The sequence below is a fragment of the Myotis myotis genome, unplaced genomic scaffold (genome assembly GCF_014108235.1).
Source record: "Myotis myotis isolate mMyoMyo1 unplaced genomic scaffold, mMyoMyo1.p scaffold_m19_p_2, whole genome shotgun sequence".
Taxonomy (NCBI): domain Eukaryota; kingdom Metazoa; phylum Chordata; class Mammalia; order Chiroptera; family Vespertilionidae; genus Myotis; species Myotis myotis.
Genome location: NW_023416324.1, coordinates 21,815,405 through 21,841,223, shown reverse-complemented (window position 1 = coordinate 21,841,223; position 25,819 = coordinate 21,815,405). Strand labels below are relative to the sequence as shown.

The 25,819-nt window shown below is 41.6% G+C and overlaps 1 protein-coding gene across 14 annotated transcripts in view; it reads right to left on the bottom strand.

Annotated features, from left to right (window-relative positions):
* Positions 1–25,819, bottom strand: part of ZMYM4 (zinc finger MYM-type containing 4) — a 124,422-nt gene that overhangs the window by 82,953 nt on the left and 15,650 nt on the right. For 12 of the 14 annotated variants that reach the window (XR_004973848.1, XR_004973847.1, XR_004973849.1 and 9 more), the window contains exon 2: positions 19,563–19,608. Coding sequence is in view for 7 of the 14 variants with exons in the window: in XM_036347696.1 (XP_036203589.1) it covers positions 19,563–19,608 (46 nt within the window). In the remaining 7 variants the exon portion in view is untranslated. Of the gene's footprint in view, positions 1–381; positions 517–19,562; positions 19,609–25,819 lie in introns of all 14 variants that reach the window. The other 2 variants (XM_036347700.1, XM_036347698.1) reach the window with 1 other exon arrangement.

The following is a 25,819-nucleotide window of genomic DNA, read 5'->3' as shown; positions in this document are numbered from 1 at the left end:
ATTATACAAGTAAAATAAGTGATACTGGTATAGAAGTAAATATTAATACTCAGTACTATTTACAATATAAATACATATAAATAAATAGAATGTAACAAAAATTCCAAAAGGAGATTTCCACATCTACAGAACTTAAACATATTTCAGCAGTGCCAATTCAGTGATGAAAACATTATTTAGGTGAAAAGATAAATTATTTAACATATGGTAGCACAAACAGCTACTCATCTAAAAATAATGTAGAACCCAGTCTGATCCGAACTCTAAAAATAGATTTCAAATTAAATAACACTTAAATGTTAAAATCTAAAATAAAAAGCTTTGTAGATTATAAAATTTTATTGAAAGGCATTAAAGATTTTAATGAATGTGAAGACATACCAAGTTCATAGATAGGAAGACTCAGTATCATAAACATGCCAATTCTCTCTCTTGATTTATAGATTCAAGACAATTCCAATCAAATTCCCAAATTGTTGTTTAATTTTGTTTTGTCAGGAACTTGGTGAGGTATTTCTAAAATGAACAATGCAAGAATAGGCAAAACATTCCTGAAGAACAATTTTCATGCTTCTGAACCATAAGATTATCAAGATTTATTATATAACTGAATTAACTAAGACAACATGGTACTGGCACAGTAATAAAGAAATAGTCCATTGGAACATTAACTGAGAACAGAGGGAAAAAAGCCCACAGCTATACATTATAGAATAACTTTGTAGATCACTGGGAAAAGGAAGTAGTTTTTGATAAATGGTGGTGAAAAGAAATAATATTAGTTCCCTAACCCAAGCCATAAAATAAATTAAATCTAGGATAATTCAAGAGCTATAGGTAAAAGATACAACTAATGAACATGTTAGGATTTAATATCAGAGATCTTTCTAATCGCCCTCAGCCTATGAAAAATGTTCCTAAATATAATGGAGGGAAAAAGCAATCCACAAAGAAAGAGACTGATAAAATTGTTATCATTCAACTACATTAAAATTAATATCTGCTTATGCAAAGAATTTCTAAAAACCAGTCATGAATTAAGAAAAGTTGCCGGGACTGGTTTGGCTCAGTGGATAGAGCGTCGGCTTACGGACTGAGGGGTCCCAGGTTCGATTCCGGTCAAGGGCATGTACCTGGGTTGCGGGCACGTCCCCAGTAGGAGATGTGCAGGAGGCAGCTGATCGATGTTTCTCGCTCATCGATGTTTCTAACTCTCTATCTCTCTCCCTTCCTCTCTGTAAAAAATCAATAAAATATATTAAAAAAAAAAAAAGTTATCTGTACTATCTACAACTGACAAGTTTATTCTTCATAATATTTAGAGAACTACAATTTAAGAAAATACCAGCAACCCAATAGTAAATAGACAATAGATTTAACTGAACAATCATCTTACAAAAGAGGAATCTGAAATGACCAGCAAATATGAAAATGTATTCAACTAAATTATTAATCAGGGAAATCCAATTTTATAAAAATATGAATTTCATGTTATACCTACCATATTCACAAGGCTTAAAAGTCTGATATATCAATTGTTGGACAGATGCACAGTAACCAAAACTCTAACCAATAGCACAAGTATAAATGTATAAAACTATGTAGGAAAAAAGTTTTATATTTCTATTAAGTTGAGAGTGAACACAGCCAAGGCCTGAGCAATCATCTCCCCATATACCAGGTGTACCAGTTAATAATGCAGATTTTTTCAATAGATGGAGTTACACATATGTTGAGTATATGCGATTTGATATGTACACTATTTTGTTGTATTGACAAGCTTCAAAACTTCGTATATCAAATTTTCTGAAAGTGTTAATATCATAGATATTTTTACACTTAAAAATGTCGAATTTCGTGCCAAAAAAAAGCATTTGCGGGAAGTTTTAATTCATTACATTATTTTGAAGAAAAGTGCTGCTGAAAAGTTATTGTATACTTCGGGAAGTTTATGATGAACGTGCTCCATCTCAAGATACTTGTGAACGCTGGTTTAAACGCTTTAAAAGTGATGATTTCCATGTGAAAGGCAAAGAATGTCCAGGTCAACTGAAAAAGTTTGAAGACCAACAATTACAAGCATTATTGGATGACGATGCATGTCAAACTCAAAACCAAGTTGCAGAAAGTTTAAAAGTTGCTCAGCAAACAATTTCCGATCGTTTACAAGCAATGAGAAAGATTTTAAGCAAGGAAAATGGGTGACACATCAATTGAACGAAAGACAAATGGAAAACCGAAAAGTTGTCAGTAAAATGTTGCTTCAACAGCACGAAAGGAAGTCTTTTTTGCATTGAATTGTGACTGGTGATGAAAAGTGGACTTATTTTGAGAATCCCAAATGCACAAAATCATGGGTTGATTCAGGTCAACTATCAACATCGCCTGCAATGCCAAATCGCTTCGGGAAGACAAAACTCTGTATTTGGTGGGATCAGGAAGGTGTGGTATATTATGAGCTTCTTGAACCAGGTGAAACCGTTAATACTGATCGTTACCGACAACAAATAATCAATTTGAACCACGCTTTGATTGTAAAATGACCAGAATGTGCCAGAAGACACGGCAAAGTATTTTGCTTCATGCTACCGCACTATCACACACTCCAAAACCAGTTAAAGACACGTTAAAAGGTCTTGCCTGGGAAGTATTAACCCACCCACCGTATTCACCAGACCTTGCTCCTTCAGATTACCACTTGTTCCGATCGATGGCACATGCACTTTCTGAGCAGCACTTCAAAAAGTACGAAGAAGTGGAAAATTGGGTCTCTGAATGGTTTGCCTCAAAACAAGAAAAGTTCTATTGGGACGGTATCCACAAATTACCCGAAAGTTGAGGGAAATGTGTAGCTAGGGATGGACATTACTTTGAATAAAGAACTTTTGATGTTTCTCTTTAAATTATTGTGCGTTTTTTATTACAAAATCCGCATTATTAACCGGTACACCTGGTATACCCTACAGCAAGAAGACATAAACTATCCCCGCATGCCAAATTTAGAAGCCACCTGTTTTTTTTTATAACCCTAAAGCAACAAATAATTTTCAGTTAAGAAATTTTAAAAATCAAAAGAAAATGTTTCTGACTCATGAAAATTGTTAAATTCAAAATTTAGCCTCCTTTTTATATTGTCTCTGGCTGCTTTCACACTACAAAAGCAGAGTCAAGTTATTGCAACAGAGACAGTATGATCTATAAAGCCTAAAATAATATTATTATCTGGCCAGAAAAAGGTTGTCAATCACTGTCCTAAAGCAACACACTTTAAACCTGTTTTTGACAGAGACCCACCTTAAGAAGTAGATTTTACATGGAATTACATACATGATAGTTTCTTGTATGTATCGAAAAACATAATCAAGAATGTTCATAGAGGAAAGATTTGTAATCAGAAAGTATATAAACAGTAAAATAATATGTTAAGTTGTGATATATTTTTTAAATAAAAGACCTAAACTATAAAACTCATAGAAGAAAACATAGTGGAAAGGTTTCATGACACTGGATTTGGCAATGATTTCTTGGATATGACATCAAAAGTACAATAAGCACAAAAATGCAACAAGCCCTAGCCTGGTGGCTCAGTTGGTTAAAGAGTCGTACCATACACCAAAAGGTTGCAGATTCAAAACTCAGTCGGGGCGGCATACGTAAGGCAACCAATCGATGTTTATTTCTCTCTCTCCCTCTCCCTCCCTTCCCTTGTCTCTAAAATCAATAAACATATCCTTGGACAAGGACTAAAATCATACACACAGGCAACAAAAGCAAAAATAAACAAATGGGACTACATCACATTTTTTAAACTTCTGTACATCAAAAGAAATCATCCACATAATGAAAAGACAACGTACAAAAATGGAGAAAGTATTTGCAAATCACATTATCACATAGGGGTTACTATCCAGAATAAATAAAGAACTCCTACAAATCAACAACAAAAAAAACAAATAACACAATTCAAAAGTGGACAAAGGACTTGAATATACATTTCTCTAATGAAGATATACAAATGTGAAAAGATGCTCAGCATCAGTAATCATTAGAAAAAAGGAAATCAAAACTACAATGAAATATCCCCTCACACCCATTAAAATGACTATTATCAAAAACAAAGTAATGAGCTGTCAAGGATGTGGAGAAATTGGAATCCTTGTGCACTGCTGGTATGATGTAAAATGATGCAACCACTACTGAAACATTATGGCAGTTCCTCACATTCCTCAAAATAGTTAAAATAGAATTATTATATGAAGCCCAGACAACGTGGCTCAGTTGTTGAGCATTGACCTATGAACCAGGAGGTCATGGGTGGATTCCCGGTCAGGGCACACGTCTGGGCTGCGAGCTCAATCCCCAGTGTGGAGCGTGCAAGAGGCAGCTGATCAATGGTCCTCTCTCATCACTGATGTTTCTATCTCTCTCTCCCTCTCCCTTCCCTTCTGAAATAAAAATATATTTAAAAACAAAGAAATATATAAAGTTCATAAACAACCAAAACTAAACTATATATTGATTAATAATGTTAATGTGGTAAAAACTATAAAGAAAAGCAAAACATAAGCGAAGTTCAGGAAATGGCTATTTGGAGGGGAAAACAAAATTGGACTGAGGAACTGCCATCAAAGGTATGACAATAACGTACATTTTTTTAAAACTGGGTGGTCAATCCAAGGATTTTTTGTTGCCATTTTTTAAATATCTCACGTTTTAATATTTTGTATTTATTTACCACTTGATGAAAACAGCTTTCTAATATTCCAAGAAACTCTAGATAGCATATAATCAAGGTGTAAGGAAAACTTTTTTAACCAAGAATGAAAACCCTGATGTTAAAATGTCACATTTATGTTAAAAACATTTGTTTCAGAAAAGTTGACACAAAGAAAATAAAGCATGAGAAATCAAACCCCCCTACACTATATTATCAAAAGAACTTTAGATGATGCATTCTAAAAGTTAAATTTTCTGAATGATCAAGTGATTGTCTATCTTTTCAAATGTATACCTGAATCTCATTTCAGAATTATCCTTTATCATGCTTACTGTGACTCACCTTAAACAACTCCTATTACAATATAAAAGAAGGATACAACTTGGCATTAAAAAACACTTTAATAACTGGGAAAAGGATATTTTTTAAAGTATTTTTATGTGTTTTTATTGATTTCAGAGAGAAGTAGAGAGAGGGAGAGAGAAATAGAAACATCAATGATAAGAGAATCATCAACTGGCTGCCCCCTGCAGAGCCTCTACTGAGGATGGAGTCCACACCCAGACATGAGCCCTGACTGGGAATCGAACCAGTGACCTCTTGGTGCATGGTCGATGCTCAACCACTAAGCAACACCAGCCAGGCCGATATTTATTTAACAAATATTTATGACTACACAATACAGAAGCCAGTACAAATGTTAAACTTATTAAAAGTTGCTTAAATTCAGAGCAAAAGGGGTAGGGGAGTGGGGGAAGAACTCATAGATAAAAGACAATAGTGTGGTGATTGCGGGGAGGGGACTTGAGGTGAGATGGGTAAGGGTATAGGGGAGATAAGTGGTGATGGATAAAGACTTGACTTGAGGTGGTGAAAATACAATACAGTGTATAGATGATGTTTTATAGAATTGTGCACCTGAAACCTGTATCATTTTGTTAAGTAGTGTCACCCCAATATATTCTATTTTTTAAAAAATAAAAACAAATACATTTTAAGAAGCTCTTTAAGTTCAAATTCAATAGGAATTTAACAAAATGCAAACTAAAGTTAACACAGATATTTAAGACCCATCAGAGTGCCAAACATATAGAGCTATAATATACACTGAGTATACTATCCTCATGCATTTCTGGTGGGAATGGGAAGCATTAAAGATTTTTTGAAAAGCAGGCTAGCAACACATTAAAATTACACATACCCTTTACTCCACAATTTCCACTTTTTAAAATCTATCCACAGATATAAAACCACTAATATATAAAGACATAGAATAAAAAATTTTAATGCATCATTGTTTATCATGGCAAAAAAAAAAAACAAAAAAAAACTAAAACAACATGGATGCCTAAAATTAAGGCAAAAGTGACTTACTATATATCTCAATCAATCATGATACACTATAAGAGTTGGAGCTGTCCTTGCTGAGGTAGAGGGATATCACAAACTCTTAAATGACAGAAGAGAGGCAGAGAAATTTATGTATATAATCCCATTTGTTAAACAAATATAAAATAAAGACCCTCAAAATCCTTATGTATATAATGTTTATGAGCATTAGAGAAAAACATGGAAGGCTAACTACAAAGCTGTTGACAAGGGTTTTGAGGGGGGATAGAGACAATGATATGGGGCGGAGAGACTAAGCCACAAGAAAAGTTTAAAAGTTACTCTTTAAAAAAATCATACATGTCAGATTCATGCAGCTGTGTTTAGGGAAAATACAAATACATTTTCTTTTAAACCATCTTCTGGTTTAGAATAAAATATCCTATGAAAGGATTTATGCTGTCATAGCTGATCGCATTTTCCAAATATGGCTGCACCAGTATCTCTCATCTACATGCTTTTCTACTATGTGACCTTGATCCTTCTCCTATAAAGAAGTGAGGTCTATATCTTCTCCTGAAACTAGGCAGACTTGGGACTTGTTTGTAGCCAGAAGAATGTGGTGGAAGTGATGCTGTGTGGCATCTAAAGCTAGCTAGGTCAGAAAAGATGGAGCTTCTACCTTGTTCACCAAATTACTCTTTTGCTTTTGGAGTCCTGAGCCAACATAAAAAAAAAAAAAAAAGTCTGGCTACTCTGAGTTCGCTATGCAATGAGGAAGGGAAGGCAATAGGAAGACCTTGTCTCCAAAACAAGGCTAGACATGGGTGAATGAACTTCCAGATTATTCCAACACCAAGTCATGGAACTTTTCAAATCTTTTCTGGAAAGACCCAAGACACTGTGAGGCAAAAACAAGGCATCTCCAACATACCCTTTGTAAATATATGAGTCACAGAATGCAAGAGCATAGTAAAATGGTTGTTGTGCCCTGGCCGGTGTTGATCACCGATTAGAGCATCAACCCACACATCGAAGGGTCCTGGGTTTGATTCTTGGTCAAGACATGTACCTGAGTTGCAGGTTTGATCCCAAGCCCTAGTCAGGGTGCCTGTAGGAGGCAACCAATGTGTCTCTCTCACATCAATGTTTCTGTTTCTTTTTCCTTCTCTCTCTCTCTCTCTCTCTCTCTCTCTCTCTCTCTCTCTCACCCTCCCCCTCCCTCCCTCCCTCCTTCCCTCCCTTCCACTCTCTAAAAACCAATGGGAAAAAAAATCCTCGAGTAAGGATTAACAAACAAAATTTATTGTTGTTTTACACCACTAGGTTTCAGGTGGTTACTAGTTAAGCAGAACATACCGGTAATTATAATGCAAATTTAAACTATGTTCCATCTTAAACAATTCAGACAGTAGGCTCTAGAAAACTATGTTAACTGATTTAAAAAGTGAAGATGGTGATGACAAGATCAAATTTCTAAAATATGCCCTTAGGTACTTAAATTTTTTTCATAAAATAGTTGAGAGAAAAGCAATATTTCCTAAGTTAATATGACTTCACATAATTAGGTTTAACTATGTATATAATTAAATTAACAAATGATCAGTAGAAATCTGCCTTTATCCCAAAACCTAAGAGAACATGTATTCTAGAAGGCAACAATTTTAGCTTTTAGATCTTTTCATTGGAAAATGGGTGAGCACCCTATATGTGGAATCACCTTGTATCCAAATATTTGCAATGTATTTGCATTCTTTTTTAAAAACTATATTTTTATTGCCCTGACCAGTTTGGCTCAGTGGATAGAGCGTCAGCCTACGGACTCAAGGGTCCCAGGTTCGATTCCGGTCAAGGACATGTACCTTGGTTGCAAGCACATCCCCAGTAGGGGGTGTGCAGGAGGCAGCTGATCGATGTTTCTCTCTCATCGATGTTTCTAACTTTCTATCCCTTTCCCTTCCTCTGTGTAAAAAAATCAATAAAATATATTTTAAAAATATATATATTTTTTATTGATTTCAGAAAGGGAGAGAGAGACAGAAACATCAATGATGAGAGAGAATCACCAATCGGTTTCCTCCTGCACACCCCGCACTGGGGATCAAGCCTGCAACCCCGGTCTGTGCCCTGACCGGAAATCAAACCGTGACCTCCTGGTTCACAGATCAACGCTCAACCACTGAGCAACGCCGGCTTGGCTGCACTTTCATTCTTTATCAGTCTCTTATACTACTGATCAACCTAAACTACAATACACATACAACAATTTGTATCTTCTTTTCAGTGACAAAATTTCCCTGCAACCACTCAATTTTAAAGATAATAATCTTAAAATATAGCTGCAAATTGTTTGCATAAACTATATACCTTTAAACAATATAGGGATAAAACAAAAATTAGTTTTGTCCATTTTATTCATTCAAAACATAATATAATTTGTTTAATTCAAAAAGATTTCATCTTTAGTAAACAAAAAACTTCTTGGGAATGGTGAGGATCTACACTAATAAAAGACAACGATGCTAACTGACGATAACTTCGCTACACCCAAGGCAAGCCCAGCAGCCAATCAGAGGAACTATATGCAAATTAACCCAACCAAGATGGCAGCTGGCAGCCACGGAGCTGGAGCAAGCAGGAGGCTAGGTTGCTCCAGAGATGGAGGAAGCCAAGCTTCCCCCGTGCTCTGGCTAGCTGTGGCCTCCGCAAAAGGCAACAAAGTTTCAATTATAGAAGCTAAATAAATCCCAGATACCTGCTTCCAGCCAGCCTCCACTGGAGCTTGGGTGGCTGGGGGCTGTGGCCAGCCTGCAAACAGCCATCAGCCCCTCACCCAGGATGGCCACACCCTCATGGGGTGAGGGTCCCTGCTGGGGGACTTGGCCGGCCTGCAAACAGCCATCAGCTCCTCAACCAGGCTGGTGGGGACCCCAGTGGGGACCCCTACCCTAAAGGGACTGTGACCAGCCTGCAAACAGCCATCAGCCCCTCATCCAGGCTAGCCAGGCATCCCAGCGGGGACCCCTACCCTGAAGGAGCTGTGGCCAGCCTGCAAACAGCCATCAGCCCCTCACCTAGGATGGCCACACCCTCATGGGGTGAAGGTCCCCACTGAGGGCCTTGGCCAGCCTGCAAACAGCCATCAGCCCCTCAACCAGGCTGGCGGGGACCCCCACCCTGAAGGGGCTGTGGCCAGCCTGCAAACAGCCATCAGCCCCTCACCCAGGCTGGCCAGGCACCCCAGGGGAGACCCCCACCCTGATCCAGGACACCCTTCAGGGCAAACCAGCCGCCTCCACCTGTGCACCAGGCCTCTATCTTATATAATAAAAGGGTAATATGCAAATTGACCCAAACAGCAGAGCGACTGGGTATCACTGATCACTATGACACACACTGACCACCAGGGGGAAGACGCTCAATGCAGGAGCTGCCCCCTGGTGGTCAGTGTGCTCCCACAGTGGGAGCTCTGCTCAGCCACAAGCCAGGCTGACGGCTACCAGTACAGCGGTGGTGGTGGGAGCCTCTCCCACCTCCTCAGCAGCGCTAAGGATGTCCAACTGCAGCTAGGCCTGCTCCCTGCTGGCAAGTGGACATCCCCCAAGGGCTCCCAGGCTTCCAGAGGGATATCTGATTGCCAGCTTAGGCCCAATCCCCTGGGGAGCGGGCCTAAGCCAGCAAGTGGTCATTCTCCAAGGGGTCCCAGACTGCGAGAGGGCACAGGCCAGGCTGAGGGACCCTCCCGAGTGCACAAATTTTTGTGCACCAGGCCTCTAGTTATTCTATAAGGTCATATCAATTTTGTACCTATGTTTACACCCTAAACAAAACGTTAGGCTTTGGTTTCAATATTTTCATAAAGATATTCCTTTACAATGTTGGAAGGACCCAAATAATACTCACCAATAGACCATGTAAACAGAAATATGTAGTTCTGGGCGAAAAACAAAATAACTGCTCAAGTTGTTTTCAAAATTGAGCTGCATTGATATATTACAATTAAAACAAAATGCCATTGACACATCATAGGCAGCCACAAAAACTTGTCAAACACTGCAGCAGTGTTTGACTATATTCTGTGCAGTGAGAAAACCTGAAATCATTTTCAAGGTCCACCATTTCTTCCTGCTTGTCCGTCAGGTCAAGTTTCTAAGCTTTCAAAATCTCCGTTTATTGACTAAGGAAAAGAAACCAGGATTCTACTGAGTCTCCTATCTACCTACTCCCAGACTTCTGTGAGGATCAAATGAGGTGAGGCAAGGGAAAATGCTTCACAAACATTTGGTTAAAGTGTGAAATGTTTGCACCAGGCTATAAAGCAAGTCGGGTTCCTGGGATGAAGAAACTGCAAGGATACTAGTCGTCGCAAAGGAATGGAAGCCAGGCTTACTACGTGACATTATTACTCGGTGCCCACAGCAACCGTTCTGGGGTCTAGGCAGCTTCAGCTGCGATTTGGTGAGCTGTTGCTCTGGAGTGGTGGCAGGACCTGTGTCCCACTTGGGGGAAGCCGAGTGTTGCTTCATGGGCGCCAAGTCCGCAGTGCCTTTCCTCTGTGTCACAGCAGCTCCTGCACTGAGCGTCTGCCCCGTGGTGGTAAGTGCACGTCATAGCGACTGGTTGGACAGTGGGAGAGACACTTAGCATATTAGGCTTTTATATAAATAGACTACTGGAAAAAAAAGATGAAGGCATTGGTAAACACCGAAAATTGCTGCCTCTCACAACCACTTCAAAAATACAAAAGACAAAATGGACATCATCCAGAACCACAGGAAGGCTGGCTAAGTGGAAATTCTACAACTAGAAGGAAAGAGAAAGGCACACTGAGACTCAAAGGAGGTGCGGAAGTAAAGTGCAGAGGTACGGAGGCGCACGTGGAAAGGGCTAGCAACTGAGGACGCGGTGAACTCGAAAAGGGCTGGCAACTGAACACAGCGCAAGTGGAAAGTGCTGGCAACTGAGGACACGGTGCACGTGGAAAGGGCTGACACGGTTGTTTTTTTCAATCAGGAGGGAGTCTCAAGCTCCCGACTGCTCTGAACTCCAGGTCCGGGCGAGTCTCTGGGGACCCAGACTCATACGGGGAGAAACTGGACTGTCTGGCATCAGGCAGAACTCAAGGGCGGCTTTCTCTCAGAGGTGCTGGCAGCGATTACCGGAACACTGAGACTCGGGGCCTCTTAGGGTAGAACAGAGGAGCAGCCATAGCTATTTGCTCTGCCCTGTTGATCCCCCGAGACCCCGCCCCACCCAAGCTGTGAGCAGAGGCTTTTGCATATGAAAGGCCTGGCCCTTTGCAATCTGAAAATTACCTAACAAACTACAGCTGGGTCAGAGAGACCAAGAACTTCCAAAAGAAGGCCGAAGGCCCCACAGCAGCTTGCACTGCTTCACAGCTGGGCCTCATCTGAGCACCTCCAAACCCCAAACAAAGAAGAGGACTCTGCAGATCTCTCCATAGCTCCTGCTGGGTAGCCTCAGGTAGAGGCTAAATTAGCACCTCCCCAGAGATCCAAGAGCCAGTGTACCCAGTGGTCAGAGTGGGACCATCCAGATTACAACTCAGATCCATAAGGAAAACACTCAGGGGGCAGACTCAGTGAGCACCAAAGCCCCACTGAAGCAAGTCTTGCCCCATAAGGATGTCTCCAGCACAGAAGTTCTCCCACTGCAGACACAGCTAATTCTCACAGCCAATTGGCCTGGAGGTCAATTCCTCCCAGTGATACCTACAACAATCAAGGCTTAACTACAACAAGACTGTGCACAAAGCCCGCACCAAGAGTGTCCACCTCAGGTAATTGGGGAGGCTGAGCCACTGGGCCCTATAGGACACCTAGCAGACAAAGCCACTCTATCAACACAGGGAATCAGCCAAAATGCAAAGACAAAGAAACAGATCACAAATGACAGAAATGGAGGAAAGCAAACTACTGGATATAGAGTTCAAAACCATGGTTATAAGGTTTTTCAGGAATTTTCTAGAAACCGCCAATAAATTTAGTGAGACCCTCGAGGATACGAAAAAGGACCAACTAGAAATTAAGCCTACACTGACTGAAATAAAGAATATTACACAGAGTTCCAACAGCAGACTAGAGGATCGCAAGAATCAAGTCAAAGATATGAAATACAAAGAAGCAAAAACCACCCAACCGGAAAAACAAAAATAAAAAAGAATCCAAAAATATGAAGATAGTGTAAGGAGCCTCTGGGACAACTTCAAGCGTACCAACATGCGAATTATAGGGGTGCCAGAAGAAGAGAGAGAGCAAGATCTTGAAAACCTACTTGAAGAAATAAAGACAGAAAACTTCCCCTACCTAGTGAAAGAAATAGACTCACAAGTCCAGGAAGCGCAGAGAACCCCAAACAAAAGGAATCCAAAGAGGACCACACCAAGACACATCATAATTAAAATGCCAAGAGCAAAAGACAAAGAGAGAATCTTAAAAGCAGCAAGAGAAAAACAGTTAGTTACCTACAAGGGAGTACCCATACAAATGTCAGCTGATTTCTCAACAGAAACTATTCAGGCCAGAAGGGAGTGGCAAGAAATATTCAAAGTGATGAATACCAAGAACCTACAACCAAGATTACATTACTCAGCAAAGCTATCATTCAGAATTGAAGGTCAGATAAAGAGCTTCACAGATAAGAAAAAGCTAAAGGAGTTCATCACCACCAAACCAGCAGTATATGAAATGCTGAAAGGTATCCTTTAAGAAGAGGAAGAAGAAGAAAAAGGTAAAGATACAAATTATGGGAACCAAGATGGCGGCATAGGTTAACGCCGGAGTTGGCTGCTTTGAACAACTACTTCAAAAGTGAAACCAAAAAACGGAAGGGACATCACCCAGAACCACAGGAACGCTGGCTGAGTGGAAGTCCTACAACTAGGAGGAAAGAGAAACGCATGCGGACACTCAGAGGAGGCGCAGTGCTGAAGTCAAATTCTGAGGTGCGGAGTGCGCGGAGCGTGCTGGCGGCGGAGGGCGCGGTTGGCGTTTTCAATCGGGAGGGATTCGCAGACTCTGAGCTCCAGATCCGGGCGAGTCTTTAGGGACCCAGACTCAAACGGGAGAAGCGGGACTGTCTGGCTTCGGTCAGAGCGAGTGCAGCTTTCTCTCTGAGCTTTGCAGCAGGTGCTGGGACTCAGAGAGGCAGAGCCCCTGGGGACAGGACTGAGAGCCGCCATAACTGCTCTCTCCGGCCCACCCTGTTGATCCTGTGCGACCCGCCCCGCCCAAGCCCTGCACAGAGGCTTTTGCCGGATAGCCTCAGGCAAAGGCTAGATTAGCACCTCCCTAGAGGACAGAAGTTCTCTCACTGCTGACACAGCTGATTCTCATAGCCACCTGGCCTGGAGGTCAAACCCTCCCTGGAATTAGCTACAACAATCAAGATTTAACTATAAGACTGCGAACAAAGACCACTAGGGGGTGCACCAAGGAAGCATAACAAAATGCGGAGACAAAGAAACAGGACAAAATTGTCAATGGAAGATATAGAGTTCAGAACCACACTTTTAAGGTCTCTCAAGAACTGTTTAGAAGCCGCCGATAAACTTAATGAGATCTACAAGAAAACTAATAAGACCCTCGATCTTATATTGGGGAACCAACTAGAAATTAAGCATACACGGACTGAAATAACGAATATTATACAGACTCCCGACAGCAGACCAGAGGAGCGCAAGAATCAAGTCAATGATTTGAAATGCGAGGAAGCAAAAAACACCCAACCGGAAAAGCAAAATGAAAAAAGAATCCAAAAATGCGAGGATAGTGTAAGGAGCCTCTGGGACAGCTTCAAGCGTACCAACATCAGAATTATAGGGGTGCCAGAAGATGAGAGAGAGCAAGATATTGAAAACCTATTTGAAGAAATAATGACAGAAAACTTCCCCTACCTGGTGAAAGAAATGGACTTACAGGTCCAAGAAGCGCGGAGAACCCCAAACAAAAGGAATCCAAAGAGGACCACACCAAGACACATCATAATTAAAATGCCAAGAGCAAAAGATAAAGAGAGAATCTTAAAAGCAGCAAGAGAAAGAAACTCAGTTACCTACAAGGGAATACCCATACGACTGTCAGCTGATTTCTCAACAGAAACTTTGCAGGCCAGAAGGGAGTGGCAAGAAATATTCAAAGTGATGAATACCAAGAACCTACAACCAAGATTACTTTATCCAGCAAAGCTATCATTCAGAATTGAAGGTCAGATAAAGAGCTTCACAGATAAGGAAAAGCTAAAGGAGTTCATCACCACCAAACCAGGATTATATGAAATGCTGAAAGGTATCCTTTAAGAAGAGGAAGAGGAAGAAAAAGGTAAAGATACAAATTATGAACAACAAATATGCATCTATCAACAAGTGAATCTAAGAATCAAGTGAATAAATAATCTGATGAACTGAATGAACTGTTGATTATAATAGAATCAGGGACATAGAAAGGGAATGGACTGACTATTCCTGGGGGGGAAAGGGGTGTGGGAGATTCGGGAAGAGACTGGACAAAAATTGTGCACCTATGGATGAGGACAGTGGGTGGGGAGTGAGGGCGGAGGGTGGGGCGGGAACTGGGAGGAGGGGAGTTATGGGGGGAAAAAAAGAGGAACAAATGTAATAATCTGAACAATAAAGATTTAATTAAAAAAAAAAAAAAAAAAAAAAAGATACAAATTATGAACAACAAATACACATCTATCAACAAGTAAATCTAAAAATCAAGTGAATAAATAATCTGATGAACAGAATAAACTGGTGATTATAATAGAATCAGGGGCATAGAAAGGGAGTGGACTGGCTATTCTTGTGGGGGAAAGGATTGAGGGAGATGCGGGAAGAGACTGGACAAAAATCGTGCACCTATGGATGAGGACAGTGGGGGGGGTTGAGGGCGGAGGGTGGGGTGGGAACCGGGTGGAGGGGAGCTATGGGGGGGAAAAAGAGGAACAACTGTAATAATCTGAACAATAAAGATTTAATTTTTTTAAAAAAAGGAAAAAATAAATAAATAGACTACTGGCCCTGTGCACAAATTTGTGCACACTGAAAGGAAAATAATTAGAAGAAATATTTTAATACTAGAGGTCAACGCATGAAATCTGTGCATGCGTAGGGGCCATAGGCCTGGCCAGCGATTAGGGCCTATTTGTGGGGCAACATGTAAGGCGATCGGGGGAGCTCCACTGGCACTCACCTGAAAGGCCTCACGCAGCCCGCTTCGCGGGCCCGACCCCCACAGCCACTGCTGGTCACCTCCCTCAGCTGGAGTCCACCAGTGGGGCAATCAGGAGCCTCCACTGGCACCTTCCTGGGCTGGCCTGGGGCCTGTGGGCTGGGGACAGCTCCGGCGTTAAGCATCTGCCCCCTGGTGGTGAGTGCGCATCATAGTGACCTGTCATTCCACTGGTCGTTCCACTGTTTGGTCGATTTGCATATTAGGCTTTTATTATATAGGATTGCTATTTGCCCCTTCTCCCTCAGTGCCTGGGAGCCGGGTGGTTGCCCCACCCCTCACTGCCACTGCTGCTTGCCAACGGCAGGGCGATCAGTGGGGTGATCAGGCCCCTGCTCTCACCCGCCTTGGCCTGGCACCGCCTGCTCACCTATTCCACCATCCCGCCGTGGTCCTGCTTTCATCAGGGCCCATCAGGGCTGGCAGCACCTCCACTGCCGCCTGCTGCCAGCACCATATCACCAACGCCCGCCATGTTGGCACCGCCCTCTCGTGGTCAGCGCACACCATAGCAAATGGTCAAACTCCCTGTCCCCTGTCAAAATCCCAGTCCAATGACTGCCCAAGGGGACAATTTGCATATTAGGTTTTTATTACATTGGACTAGAGGCCCGGTACACGAAATTTGTGCTTGGGGGTAGGAGGGTCCCTCAGCCAGCCTGCACCCTCTCCAATCCAGAACCCCTAGGGGGATGTCCAACTGCCTCTTGCAATCTGGAATCACTGGCTCCTAAGCGCTCACCTATCTACCTGCCTGCCTGCCTAATCATCCCTAACCTCTCTGCCTGCCTGCCTGATCGCCCCTAACCACCTCTGCCTGACTGCCTGATCGCCCCTAACTGTTCCCGATGGCATGATTGCCCCTAATAGCCTCTGCCTTGCCCCGCACCCGGGACCCAAAATTCCCTCCTCCGGCCGGTCGCAGGCACCCAGGACCCGGGCTTCCCTCCCTCTGGCTGGCTGCAGGTAACTAGGACCCAGGCCGGCCGCAGCCACAGGGGGCAGTGGGTGGGGAACTTTGCCCAGGCCACAGCCGCAGGCGCTGGTGCCCAGGAACACAGAGCAGGAGGCTTGTCCCTCTCCTAGGCCACAGGCGAAGCTGCTGGGGCCTGGGGCTGCAGGGCGTGCAGCTTGTCCCTTTCCAGGGCTGCAGGCGCAGGCGCAGCCACTGGCACCTGGGATCGCAGGGCATGTGGCTCATCCCTCTCCCGGGCCACAGGCGCAGCTGCAGCCGTTGGTGCCCAGGACCATGGGGCAGGCGGCTTGTCCCTCTCCTGGGACACAGGCAGAGCCACTGGCGCCCACACCACTGGGCAGGCAGCTTGTCCCTCTGCCGGGCCGCAGCCTGGCTAGTCCCCATTCCTCTCTCGCGAATCATTTGTGCCTGGCTGATCCCCATTCCCCTCCGGCGAGCTCATTTGTGCCTGGCTAGTCCCCATTCTTCTCTCCCCAGTGTTGAGTGTATGAGCCCTTACAGTGTGACTGCATGAGGGCGTGATGATATGAGAACGTGACACCATTTACATATTAGCTCTTTATTATATAGGGCTAGTGGCCCAGTGCACGAAATTTGTGCACATTAAAAGGGAATTAATTAGAAGAAATATTTTATTATTTTTATTTTTTAAATATATTTTATTGATTTTAGAGAGGAAGGGAGAGGGAGAGAGAGATAGAAACATCAATGACGAGAGAGAATCATTGATTGGCTGCCTCCTGCACGCCCCCAACTGGGGATCAAGCCCACAACCCAGGCATGTGCCCTTGGCTGGAATCAAACCTGGGACCCTTCAGTCCGCAGGTGGACGCTCTATCCATTGAGACAAACCAGCTAGGGCTAGAGGAAATATTTTAATATGGCTATTTGCCCTTTCTCTATAATAGAAGTGTCAGAGATGAAAGAAAATTAGTAAAATGTATATGAAAAGCTCCCTCCTGTCAGAGTCTAGGACACATCACAGGGCCCAGAGTCAAGTCCCCACCCACCTGCACGCTCCTTGAAATCAAGCAAGGCCCAGACCCGGCCGGCCCAACCCCCACAGGGCAGGGGGGCGCAGCCTCAGGTCCCCTGTCAAGCCCCACTGGGCAGGGGGCAAGGCCTCACGTCCCCTGGCCCCGGCAGGCGCAGCCTCAGGTACCCTGGCCCTGGCACAAAGGCACGAGGGTGTGATGACCATTTGCATATTAGCTCTTTATTAGGTAGGATAGTTAACACATTATTTGCCTGAGAAACAGTGAATCTCCTTTTCTCTAGATGTGCGCTCCAAGACAAAGTGGTATACCTTGAATGACCATCTTGGGAATTAGATGCTTCCTAAACACTATCTATGTAGCAGTCTGCCTTTATATCTATTAGATAGGTAGCTATGTTCCTGAATCCCCTTCATGGAGAGAGGCCACTTTCCCCTTGCAAATTATTTGATAAAAGTGAGTAGTAGAGACTGATGGATACCTCCTAACAGCCATGTTTTACTTTGTAACCTTACTTTTCCTGACCACAGATGATTGGGTCAAAGATAAACATTAAATCTAAGCTGGCACAATCATAATTTTTTTCCTAGGAACTTGAAATTTAAAATGGGCATACAGAAGAGATAAATCACTGGAACATAACTGTTTTTAGCAGCATAGACAGAGCAGGCACATGGTCTCCTCTCATTGAGTTCCCTGGAGGAAATTTGTTCTCTACCGTCCCTAAATTCTGTGAAGTACTTCAATACATTTCTGAGGTTTCTTCTGGATAAGCTAGCTGAAGCCTAATTTACTTTCTTGCATGCAAGAAAAAGACAACTAAATCTACTAAAGATCAGGAAAGCTAGTTACCTCTCAATATGTAGTATAAAAACTGTTATCACCAATATTACCTAATTTCAAAGGGAAAGATGGTACTCACATATCTTACTGGATGAAATAAACTTAAAAAACAAAAGAAATACACATTTACCGACTTAGGAATTACAGGTGACAAAATTTACTCTTCATAAACAAGTGCATGAACATCCTATGATGATTCATCAATTACTTCAACAAATACACAAAGATGTATATAAGGCCAAAACCAGTTTGGCTCAGTGGATAGAGCGTTGGCCTGCGGACTGAAGGGTCCCAGGTTCGATTCCGGTCAAGGGCATGTACCTGGGTTGCGGGCACATCCCCAGTGGGAGATGTGCAGGAGGCAGCTGATCGATGTTTCTCTCTCATTGATGTTTCTAACTCTCTATCTCTCTCCCTTCCTCTCTGTAAAAAATCAATAAAATATATTTTTTAAAAAAAAGATGTATATAGGAAAACATATTGCATATTACTTGTAATAGAGAAAAAATTAAAAATAATATACATATGTATAAAAGAGGACAGTAATTTAATTATAGTACGTACAGCCATACAAAAAAAAAATACTGAGTTAGAAAAAAATACTGTTAGAAAGGATGCAGTAGGTAGATCCAATCCAATGACATAGAAAGATATCTAGGCAGTTGAGTTAAAAAATAAGAAAAAATCATATAATTCCCTGCATACATACATAAACCGCACCTACCATATATAGAAACACATACGTTCACAGAAAAAATATTGGGAAAGATATATATTAAACTTTTAAAACTGTTTATCTTTGGAGAATGGTAAAAACAAAGGCTTGGGTTTTCAGCTTTATTCATTTTTGTATTGTAAAATTGAATGTATTAGTTTTATAATTATAAGAAACAGATTTTTTTAAAGAAAACCATGTACCATGAAAAAAATATAAAGAGCCCTAGCTGGTTTGGCTCAATGGATAGAGCACCGGCCTGTGGACTGAAGGGTCCCAGTTCGATTCCGGCCAAGGGCACATGCCTGGGTTGTGGGCTCGATCCCCAGCAGGAGATGTGCAGGAGGCAGCCAATCAATGATTCTCTCTCATCATTGATGTTTCTATCTCTCTCTCTCTATCCTTTTCCCTTCCTCTCTAAAATCAATAAAATATATTAAAGAAAAAATATAAAGAGAAAATTAAGATACCCTGTAAATACTAAGTTTATATACTAAGAAGTATATAAACTTTTATATACATCACACATACACAAAGTGTGGCTATATGTCAACCTTAAAAATTAAGGTTTACAATTCAGATTAACTTACTCAATATACTAAGAAGGTGTGATGAGATCTCAAATAAATCAAACTGATTTAGATAAATCTGCTATAGATAAATGTTCTATCTAGGCTTATATATTATCTGTATTATGTATATAAATACATGATTTTTTTTCTAAAATGGTACTTACAGTTCTCTACAATTTCATCAAAAACTCCACCAGTTTTCTGCTCAAACTGAAAAAGCAAAAAGAGAAAAATAACATTACCATCATAATCTTCTAGCATTTTTTTAGTATCCCTCCCAACTCCCCCAAAAGCTATAATTTTCAACCCAGAGTACTCCAATTTACAAAAGCAGAAATACCATCGAATAGAGTAAAATAAAATTCAGAACGAAAGAAGTTCTCAGGCCAAAACCTACAAACCAAAAATAAAGAGATAAATGCATGCCCTCAGTATTAAAAACAAAAACAAACAAAAAAAAACCTTATTTTTTTAAAATCACTTTTATGTTACAAAATAGAGAATCACATATATTTGTAATAATAAATGTAGCCAATACATGCTCTCAATAAACAATTGTTGAGAACTTACTAACATCTCTTGAAAACTATGCGAAACTCCAAATCAACACTAAACAGAACAATCAACATCCTGGGATACCCATACACCCTAGCATATTTTACAGTAAGTTTTCACTTAACATCATTGATAGGTTCTGCGACTTTAAGTGAAATGATGTATAATGAGACCAATTTTACCATAGGCGGGTTGATGTATAAACAAGTTCTTATGGCATCTGAAAGTTATAAGGAAATGATCTTGAATGAAATGAAGTCATTTGAGGATGTGTTATACTGTATAATCTCTCAATCTTTTTTATTAACCATATGCTATACTTTGCATTTCTCAGCATTTGTTATGCAAACCTGCAAGATGTTCTGAGAAAAGTTCTGTCATCAAATTAATATAGGAAATACAAAACATCTTTTTAGTAATTTATAATGGTTGTTAATTAATTAAACACTAAAAAGTCAAACTAAAGAAACTTGTACTACTTTGTTTCACCCAGCATTTCCCAAACATACCTGACCCCGATACTGCTTTGTTTCACACAAAATTTCCCAAACATATTTGACCACAGAACCCTTTTGAAGGATAACATTTATTAACATACTACAGAAATACTATGAGAAATGATGCTAAATGACAGTAGCAGTTGTATCTATACATTTTAATACAAGAAGGTCATTTTTAATTTAGTAATATACTCCAAAGTCATGTTTTTTTCAGCTTTTCTTAATAATCATGTCATCTGACCATGTGTGGTTTTCACAAGTATTGTACAAGGGCTTTCCCACTTGATAGTTTCACAAATACATAGAAAAAAGTGTAATTACTCAACATGCTAAAGAGTATTTCCTTCAAATTATTAATCAAATTAAGAAGGAAACTCTATATAATAAAAGCATAATATGCTAAGTGTCCAACCAATTGGTCCTAAACTGGCAGTTGGACATCCCTCTCACAACCCAGGACCTCTGGGTCCTAACTGCTCACCTGCCTACCTTCCCTAACCACTCTGCCTGCCTGCCTGGTCCCCCTAACTGCCCTGTCCTGCTGGCCTGATCCCCCTAACTGCCCTCCCCTGCCGGCCTAGCTGCCCCTATTAACTTTTTTTTTTAATCTTATCCCCTTCACACACAACTGTATTTGACTTCCTCATTGGCTTCTCCCTCTTACACAATTTTTCTCTCTCCTTTATGTAACACTTTTTCCTACTGACTCATCATTTATAAACTTTTCTTTCCTCCTTATTTCCTACTTCTGTTCCATCATCCTGCTTCCCATCTTTCTCCTGCCCTTGCTCCCTCCCCACATCCCTTCTTTCTTTTTTTTTTTTTAATTTTTTTTTCAAATATATTTTATTGATTTTTTACAGAGAGGAAGGGAGAAAGATAGTCAGAAACATCAATGAGAGAGAAACATCGATCAGCTGCCTCCTGCACATCTCCCACTGGGGATGTGCCCGCAACCCAGGTACATGCCCTTGACCGGAATCAAACCCGGGACCCTTCAGTCCGCAGGCGACGCTCTATCCACTGAGCCAAACCGGTTTCGGCCCCACCTTAATTTTTTTCTTCACTTCCGCCCTCAGACCTGCTTTGCTCCCTCCCACATTTCTTCCTTCTTCCCATTCTCCTTTTAAGCTCCACCAGCTCCCCTTTAAAACTTTTCTTCCCTCCCTCTTTCTCTTTCATCCTACCTTTCTCATACATTCTTATCTACTCCTACTATTTTAATATCTACCTGCCTAATTACTCACTATCATTTATCTTTTTTTCTTTTCTGACTCCTACTTTTAAAATCTGTCCCCAGTACACAACTATACTTGATTTTCATTATAGCTCCTACAGTTCACTCATACATCCTCTTCCCTTCTTTAACTCTGCTGTCTACTGACTCCTTTATAAAGTTCTTCTCTCCCTCCTTCCCTTCTTAAAGCTTCTTTTCAGAGGGGCATTAATCCCCAGCCCAGGGCTCAGCCCCGGCCAGGTGTTCACGACCTCCCCTTCCCCAGCCTCCCTGCCACCATCCTACTCCCATTCCCTGCCCAGGATGCCCGGCCCAGCGAGGATGCTGCGAAGCAGGAGTGCCTACATCCAGAAGGCCTCAGCCCACCCCGGGGACATCGCCCTCTTCCCACGTCTGGGTAGGGCTCCTGCCCGGCCCCTCACCGGGCTCACCTGCTCCCCCCGCCCCCCCCCCCCGTGGTCACCACCCCCTCCCACATGCAGCCCCGCATTTCCTTCCCTTTTCCATTCCTGCGTCTTTTTCTTGTTCCCTTTCTGTATTTGTTTCTCCTCTTGACCTGTCTGCATGCAGGCCTGCCCTCCTCTCCCTCTCCTTTCTTATCCCCTCCTATCGTATCCTATCCTACCCCAGACCTTGCAGTTGCCTGAGGGGGGGGGGGGGGGAGATGCAGCCTGCTGATCCAGTCATGACATGGCACTGCAATGGATAATTTGCATATTTCTCTATTATTAGTATAGATAGAAATGGGCACTTAGGTTGTTTCAAGCTTTTTTCCAAATATTATAATTGTTATCACTGTATATACACTGAGTGGCCAGACTATTATGACCACCTGACATTTGTAGGCAAATTAGCTATAATTTCGCGCTGAAGTTGCTAGAGGGCCAGACCATTATAAAGAGGGAAGCAGGTTATTTACCACAACAGCAGAAGTGATTTTTTTCTGAAGCTATGGGTAAACAACGCGATTTAACAGCCTCTGAACGTGGGATACATATATAGCATAAGTTGGCTTATATATGTCAGTGTGTGTGTTTATGTGACTGTATGTTTGATCATATATCTATGATCAATTCCAAGAAGTAGAGTCATGAAATTAAAGAGCATAGGCACTTAATTTTTTTTAATGTGCTTTTATTGGTTTTAGAGAGAGGGGGGAGAAAAACATTGAGTAGCCCCGCCCCCCGCCACCACTGCTGCCTCTTGCTCACCCCGCACTGGGGATCAAGCCAGCAACCTGGTCTTGTGCCCTGACTGAGAATCAACTGTGGATCTCTTGGTCCATGGGATGCCACTCAATTGAGCCACACCAGCCAGAAAGCACTTAAATTTTTGATAGATGTTACCAAACTGCCCATTAAAAGCACTATATTTATATATATCAATATGGTGAGTTCAGCTGTTTCAAGAACTTCTCTACCATCTTCCTTAATTTGATAGGCAAGAAAAAAAAGTTATCTCATTGTTAAATTTGCATTTTGCTGTTTTACTTTACATTTGTTTTCATTTTTTTAAATATATTTTATTGATTTTTTACAGAGAGGAAGGGAGAGAGAGTTAGAAACATTGATGAGAGAGAAACATCGATCAGCTGCCTCCTGCACACCTCCTACTGGGGATGTGCCCACAACCAAAGTACATGCCCTTGACCAGAATCGAACCTGGGACCTTTCAGTCCGCTGGCCGACGCTCTATCCCTGAGCCAAACCGGTTACGGCCTGTTTTCATTTTTAAATTTTGATTAATCTTTGTAAGTAGTTACTAACCACCTGTGATTCTAGTATTTATCAAGTGCCCAACTATGGAACTTTTTAGGTGACCTGAGGCAATGGTTCCTAAATCATTCTAACTAGTGATTAACAGTTATCAGGACCCTCACACTGTGCCTGGCACTGCTTTCACCTTTTAAATTTACTTAATTCATTTAGCCTTCTTAAAGTCTCATTAAATAAGTACTATTTACACCTCTATTTTATAAAATAAATGGAGGTTGGGGGACAAACACACACACATCTCTGAATAAGGCTCCCCAGGAAAAAGCCCAAACATCTGATTCTCCAAAATCTGGCCTTCATCATTTCCTGCCTTCATGTTCCAATTAAATCCCCATCCCCAATGCAAATGCTCTAGCTCAGTGGTCGGCAAACTGTGGCTCGAGAGCCACATGTGGCTCTTTGGCCCCTTGAGTGTGGCTCTTCCACAAAATACCACGTGCGGGTGCACACATACAGTGCGACTGAAACTTCGTGGCCCATGCGCAGAAGTCGGTTTTCGGCCTGGGTGAGTCTATTTTGAAGAAGTACTATTGATATTTGGCTCTGTTGACTAATGAGTTTGCCGACCACTGCTCTAGCTATTATTGTTATAAACTAGAGGCCCAGTGCACAAAATTCGTGCATGGGTGCGGTCCCAAAACCTGGCCAACAATCGAAACATGAGCGTCTGGCATGGAAGGGCAGGTCCCAGCTGACCTCTAGGCCCTGGGCAGCACCTGGGTCCCAGGGCCCCCACACGCCCCTCTCCAACTGAGTCATCAGAGCCCTGCACCCCGCCACTGCCGCTGGTTGCTATCTGCAGGTCAATCATCGGGGTGATCAAGCCCCACTCGCACCTGCCTTAGCCTGGCACCGACTGCTCACCTGCTCCACCATCCCGCCATGGTCCCGCTCTTGTTGGGGCCCATAGGGGCCAGTAGCACCTCCACTGCCACCCACTGCCAGCACTGTCACCGACACCCGCCATGTTCCACACCACCCCCTGGTGGTCAGCACATGTCATAGCAAGCAGTCGAATTCCCAGTAGAGGGGACTATCTGCATTTTAGGCTTCTATTATATAGGATGACCTGTAGCTCACCCAATCTCTCAGGTAGTTTTATGCCTCTGGATCACTGTGCACTGTGCTCAAGCATTTCCAGTCTTAATCCAATAGTAAACACCTGCTCAGATTTCATAAGTAAGCTAGTTACAATTCTTTAATGATGCCATCTCACACAACCCACACACACAACTTCCTAAACAAGGGAGAATTCACAACTCTCTTTCCTAGCACTAGTACATCAGATGTGTCTACATCTGCTGACAATTAACTGGGGCTATACAAAAGTGAAGTTTTAACTACATTCTAAAGACTACCTAAACAAGAAACTCATAAAAAAAATGAACACTTTTTAAACAAAAGCCTTTGGAGATATACAAAAATTAAAAATAATCTAGTTTCTTTCAACAGAACCCTAATGAAATCAAGACTCTGTAAAGGATTAGAGAATCCACATTTCTCAAAGCAGAAGGGGCAGATTAGACTGTATCCTAGTTTACAGAAAATTTGTTGTAACCTTAGCATCTACAACAATGCCCAACACAGAACAGAAGTTCAATTAATGTTTGCTGAATAAAAGAATTACTATTATTAAGTAACTTAAAACTTGTCTGTATTAAAAACATAAACATCCTAGAGTGCATTTTAAAATTAGCAAGAATCTCAAAGATTAAGCAGAAGCTTCAAATAGTTTTAATGCCCGCAACAGAACATCACAAATTAAACATCCATTCCTCTTCCTCATCCCCATAATGGTAATGTCTTTGTATTCACACATCCCCTACTTACACTTTCAAGCTTATTCATAGTATTGATCTTGATAATCATTTTATCGTTGTAAAATATAAAAAGTTGTTGTGGAAAAAAACATTTTTCATACAGACAATACTCACTTTTCACTATAGTGCAAGACCATAAAATGACCTTGAAAATTGAAACCAAAAGAGCAAAGCAATCTTAATAATCAAAGGGGGAAAAATTACAATTGTTCTGTGATCTTTAAGATTTTTGTCAAAACATTTTAAAAGTCTTAACTATCACTTGTAAATATATAGGGAAATTTTTTAAAACTGTGTAATAGTTATTCTATAATTTAAAACATAAAGTTTGAGAATCAAAATGTCTTACTGCTTTGTAAAAATAGCTTTATCATGAGTACATAGTGCTGGCTATCTTCTTTCTCTCAGATAACTTACGACACAAAATAAGCATCTTTTCTATGCCTTTGCAAACTGTCATAATCCTTTCCAAATTTGATTCAACTTCCAACAATTACATGCCCCATCTGTGTGCATTTATTTAATCATGGTGAC